At 39.4% G+C, this 5,519-nt stretch overlaps 1 protein-coding gene across 1 annotated transcript; it reads right to left on the bottom strand.

The window, feature by feature from the left end:
* Positions 1 to 2,892: 2,892 nt before the first annotated feature.
* Positions 2,893 to 5,071, bottom strand: prorsd1 (prolyl-tRNA synthetase domain containing 1). Its single transcript, XM_076075838.1, has 4 exons — positions 4,897 to 5,071; positions 4,105 to 4,230; positions 3,902 to 3,991; positions 2,893 to 3,607 (listed from the first exon to the last, which is right to left on the bottom strand). The coding sequence occupies exons 1-4, from the start codon at positions 4,975 to 4,977 to the stop codon at positions 3,395 to 3,397; spliced, it is 510 nt and encodes a 169-aa protein (XP_075931953.1). The 5' UTR covers positions 4,978 to 5,071; the 3' UTR covers positions 2,893 to 3,394.
* Positions 5,072 to 5,519: the final 448 nt, after the last annotated feature.

Below are 5,519 nucleotides of genomic sequence, written 5' to 3' on the forward strand. Positions count from 1 at the left end.
AATAATCTAAAGTCATAATATGATGGAACCTGTTTCGGTTGCATCTTCAGTACTTTTACTTTAATACTTTAAGTTAATTTTCCTGATAACGTTACACACACATTAAAATTGTGTAATTCTCTTGTCTGAAGTATTATAATTATTATTTTCACACATTTCACATATTCATCATACTGTGAATATTTGGATATTCTTAAGTTCCTCTTCCTTTTAAACACTGTACAGCTCTTATCATTTTTAAAACATTAATATTTTACATATTTTTACTGTAAATTTCTATTTTATATTTATGATTCTTGTTTACAAATATACTATTATACTACTAATATAACCACATTACTGTCATTTTACCTTGTAACTTTGTCTTTAATTGCCCTTGTTTCTATTTTTACTCCTATTCTATTTTAGCTTCTTCTTATTCTTTTCTTTTTACTTTCTCTATTTATCTTTACTTATTTCTGTTCTTGTGATCCTGCAACAACTTCATTTCCACTCTGAGGATAAATCAGGATTGATCCTTTCTTAGCAGTACTGATTTTTTTCATGTAATACATAACATGTTTAAACGTGAATTGCTCAGTGGCACAGTGGCAGCTAATGTATACATTTTCCCACACAGAATCTTAACAACAAATGTATTTTAAAGAAGGGGGGGGGGGGGGGGGGGGGGGCAAACACACACACAAACCAACACACCCACAAACTCAGCGTGGGAACTGAGTGTCAGTATGTGATGTTTTATTCATTTGCTAATTTTACACAACAATGCAACAATACACACTGTCATTAGGAATGCAGAGAGAGAGAGAGAGAGAGAGAGAGAGAGAGAGAGAGCCTCACACACACACACACAGTTTGTGTTTATGAGTCACTTTTGTTCTGAAGCCGCTGATATTAACTTCAAATTGAATCAATTTGATTCCTTTAAATGGTCCTCCAGTGATTCAGTATGAAAAGGAAGAATAGTCTAAATCTGTGCCGTCCTGACTATGATCATCTAAAACACTGGCTCCTACAATACCCATAAGGCAACTGGATAGTGTCTTTCATTACAGCCTCCCTGATTGGTAAACAGCGCCGTCTTTCAAACAACACAGCATCAGTTTGTAACGTCTCTATGCTCAGGCTGAGGGGACACAACTATGACATCATCAGAGTGTATGTCAGTCAGCCCTGAAGAGAAAGTTAAATTAATCCAGAACCTCTGCTCCTTCTGACTACTGAACTGATCTTGATGTATTAAATAAGTTAGGTTTTAATTAAACACACACACACAACCAAACACACGCACCTAATCAGGGTGAAAAGTACTCAGTACAGATACTACAAATTTCAGGTTATAACTATATTCTTACAATCAAATCATTTTTATTTTGAATCTACAAATAGATTATTATTACTATATCTACAATTACATTTTTTTTAAATAAATAAAGTATCAAATATATATATATATATATATATATATTTGATACATACAATTTGATATAATATTAATAAATGGTAAATCATGACATTCTTTTTAAGTTTAGTTTTAGTTTCTTAACTTTAGTTTAACCCTAAAGTTTGATTCCTGTCCACATTTCTAAATGTTTATATACAATATGTAATAATTCAGAAACTTTCATAACACAAATATTTTACATTCAGAAAACAGTGAAGAGGCAAAAATGCTAGCACTTTTAGCTGAAGTCAGAAAACAACAGCAAACAGAAGCATTCTGACAGGAAATACGACACACCCCCACACATGACCCCCACACGCATGCACATACACCCCCCCAGACGCACGCACACACACACACGCGCGGGCACACATACATTGAGACATCCACAGAGAAAAGCTTGTCTGCCTGCAGCTTTAAACCAGTAGCATCTGTTTCACACCAGCAGGAAGATGGACGGATGCGATGTGCACGTGTAGCGTCACTGTGTACGCAGGTAGTAGCAACACGCACAAACACACGCACACACTCGTGCACGCACGCATGCACAAAGAAAATGCGCAGCAGGTGCGGGTTAAAGAGTGAACAGTCCGATAAACACTAATGCTGCGTCACCCCCCCCAGTAGCCAGCTGCTTACCTTCAGACTCTGAGGGACGGCTGAGTGAGGACTGAAGGACCGATCAAGCTGCTGTCAACAAACACCGAGCACGTCCGGTAGTCCTTTCAAAATTAAAGCACAGGAATGACGACGCACCTTTGGTCCACTGAGAGAGATTTTCTTTTGTTTTTTAAGATGGTGTTGTAGCTTGGACTACATTATGTTATGTAGTAGAAAAGGTGGAATATCACTAGTACAGTCACTCAAGTACACCACTTTACTTAAGTACAAATTCAAGGTACTTCTATTCATTACATTGTATGCAACTTCATACTTCTACTCATTGTTGGAAGAAGGCTGTTTAAGACCCTTTATTTAAGTAAAAGTACTTAAAGGCCAATGACGTGAGAATACTCCACTACAAGTAAACGTCCTGCATTCAAAACCTTAAGTAAAGGTTTGTATTTTCAACTAAATGTACTTAAAGTATTATAAGATAAAATATTCATTGCACAGTAAAACATTGTTGCATTAGGGAACTCCAAAGTTGTTATTAATGGCACATAACTGTCTATAAATCATGATTCAATGATTTATTAACCATTAATATATCCATTAGTCAGAGCTCATAAACACGGTGCGTTATATGCGAGTGGTACAACATTCCTCCCCACTGTGTATATAGCGCCCGCTAGTGTCCCTTACAGCCACAATATGGAATATCAACAGGAGTTATGGCACATTATCAATAAGAGTCCCTGTTTATAACTACATCAGCAGATAAACTTGATGAAGCATTTATTTTGTCAAGAGTCTCTGGAAGTTGCTTTTCACAAAAGGAGACGGCATGAATGTAAAACTGATTTGAAAACGACAGCATATTCTTTACTGAGCTTAAACATGGAAAACAACACAGTCTGCTCCTTTAACAAACAGACTTGAGCTTCACAAAGTAACAGAGAGACATTCAACAACCAATAGTTAATGTCTTCAACTAATAGTCTTTAAAGAAATCTTCACTTTTTGACAATTCTATAAAAAGAGCTTCGGCAGAGCTTTAAAAATGTTCCCTTTATGTTCATGCTCTATTTGAATTCACGTGTCACTAAATTAAAGTTACAAGCTTTTTTTCATGTTCTCGTGGTGTTGCAATATACCAGTATTGACGATAATCATGTTAATAATACACATATTAATCAGATGACAGCCCTAATTTGATTATTTGTTATCCTTTTTTAAAAATCTTTGAAGCAGAATAAAGTTCATATTTGGCTCTGCAGGTTATTTTCATGTGCCAGTTTAATCCCTGCAGGCTGCTCAGGTCCAGTTCTTCCGTTCTCAGGTTTAGTCCTACTCAAAGCTCTCCAGGACGGGTTCATGTCCCGTTTCCTTGAGGAAGCGCAGCAGGTCGTCCGGTCGGAGCCCCATGGTGGCGGCGTTGGTCATGGGGTGGAAGTTGACCATCTCGTGGCCTCCCTCCACCAGGTCCCGGTCCAGGACGAACTTCACACTCTGGTCCTTGTCGAAGAGCAGAGCGAGAGCTGTCGCACAGCCCTGACCCACCTGAGAGGAGACGGACGGAGGGAAATTACCAAAGAAAGTAGAAGTCAGACTGCAAAGAAAGCTGTCTTAATCAGTGACTGGAAACCAGACCAGTCTGTAATGGCATAATAAATGTATGGAAAGTATTTGTGATGGTAATAGCAGCTGTCACGGCTGTCTAAAGTTAAAAAAATAATTGTCACTTACAGACTGAGAAACATCACAAACACTATACATGAACATTTTCATTGCTATTCAAGTTAAATGTATAATCTCCGTCTCATTTGACTCTGAGCTGATTTGTTTTGATGTCACCTTGAGTTTCTCCAACATGGCCGCCTCGTCTGCGAAGCGCAGGTTGCCGCTGCCGACGCCGAGCTTCTTGGCGAGGTCGTTGAGGTTCACCTGCAGAGGGAACAGAGAGGATTATGGGACGGTGCATTCGGGACGCAGCAGAGAAACACGACCGCTCAGAGGTTCAGACGGATGCGAGGGTGAATGTACAGATGTGAGCTGACCTGGCGGTCGTGGCGAGCCGATACCAGCCACAGGCCTTTCTTCTTCTTATCCTTCAGGAAGAGGTTCTTGGTGATGGCTCCACTCACGTCCTGCAGGTGAGGCATCATCTCCTCCACGGTGAACACCTGCAGGGGGGGGACGAGGGAAAACATTTCTGTTTTTCTGAAGACACATTGAGGTTTGATATCTGCTGAATCTACAAATCATTTTAGAAGAACTGACATCGCACACAGTCTTTTGCTGCAGGACATATAAACTACCTGTGTGGAGGGCCTCAGCATGAAGCTGAATGACGCTACGTGTAAAGGTGTGCGACAAAAGTGATCATTTCGCGCCCCCTGCAGGTCACAGCAAGTTATTGCAGCAGAAACGTGTTACAAAATCTGTAGACATGGATCTGAAAATGATGTCCGTGTCCATTACCAAGTTAACATCAATGTTGTAGAGAACACAAGCCCATTCCCAACGCTAAAAGTATACTACAGTAAGTACAACTTAGTGTATTGGATAACTTCGATTAGAAGTGTGAATTCCTAATGATTCATGCAGTGCGTCCACATATGCATTAAGGTGTTTAAAGATTCTAGAGAAGGCAAAGTAAAGGAAACGTAGAAATGTGTCGTATTCTAATAGATTCAATAGTCTTCCAGCATTGTATTCCTCTGCCAGCTTCAATGACGTATTTCATAAAAGTTATTTTGCTTTAAAAGAGTCGCGATATAGTTTGTGATTTGAAAGTGTAGACTCCGTTGACGTTAGCTGAGTTAACAGAAAACCGGAGCTGTTTTTACCGGCGGGTGCTCCACGCACGTCGTCTGGATGTTTAAACTCTGCAGGTATTTCTCCAGCTCGGACCGCAGATCTTCTGCCATTTTCAATGAATATGTCTTTAAAAATCAACGAAGAGGAAACTGCAGCGGACTAGACATCAAGGTCTAATGTAGAGAAACAGCTGCACGTAGAAGAAGAAGAAGAAGAAGACTACTCTTCTTCCTTACTGAGCTTTACAGCAGCTCATATCTTTACTGCTGCATTACTGCCATCTTCTGGACTAATATTGTTCCTCCGAGTTTCAAATAAATACATTTGAAAAACTCCACAGCACAGTTTTTTTTGTTTTTTTTCCCAGAAATCCTAACCTGGTTACTCAAGATACTCCACAGACCTTGTTGTGAGCAGTTTCATGTAGGAACTCTGGTTGAAAGAAAATAGTTTCTGACTTTTTGAACATTGCAGTGAACTATACTGATGAAAACTCACCTACCTGATCCTCTTGTTATCGAACCACTGGAGAAGTGTCGGGTGTCCTCATATCTCCTTATTGACACTTCTTGTGGCCTTATACATTGGATTTTGAATCATTCACTCACTCACTCTCTCACACACTCACACACTGACGCACTCACACTCTCAC

The sequence above is a fragment of the Anarhichas minor genome, unplaced genomic scaffold (genome assembly GCF_050575085.1).
Source record: "Anarhichas minor isolate MPS153535 unplaced genomic scaffold, ASM5057508v1 ptg000054l, whole genome shotgun sequence".
NCBI classification, from domain to species: Eukaryota; Metazoa; Chordata; class Actinopteri; order Perciformes; family Anarhichadidae; genus Anarhichas; species Anarhichas minor.

Coding starts and splice junctions, on each gene's coding strand:
- prorsd1 (XM_076075838.1), bottom strand. CDS start 4,977: ATGGCAGAAGATCTGCGGTCCGAGCTGGAGAAATACCTGCAGAGTTTA. Junction 4,231..4,896: donor CGTGCGTGGAGCACCCGCCG/GTAAAAACAGCT, acceptor CCCCCCCTGCAG/GTGTTCACCGTGGAGGAGAT. Junction 3,608..3,901: donor CCATGTTGGAGAAACTCAAG/GTGACATCAAAA, acceptor GTCTCCTCTCAG/GTGGGTCAGGGCTGTGCGAC.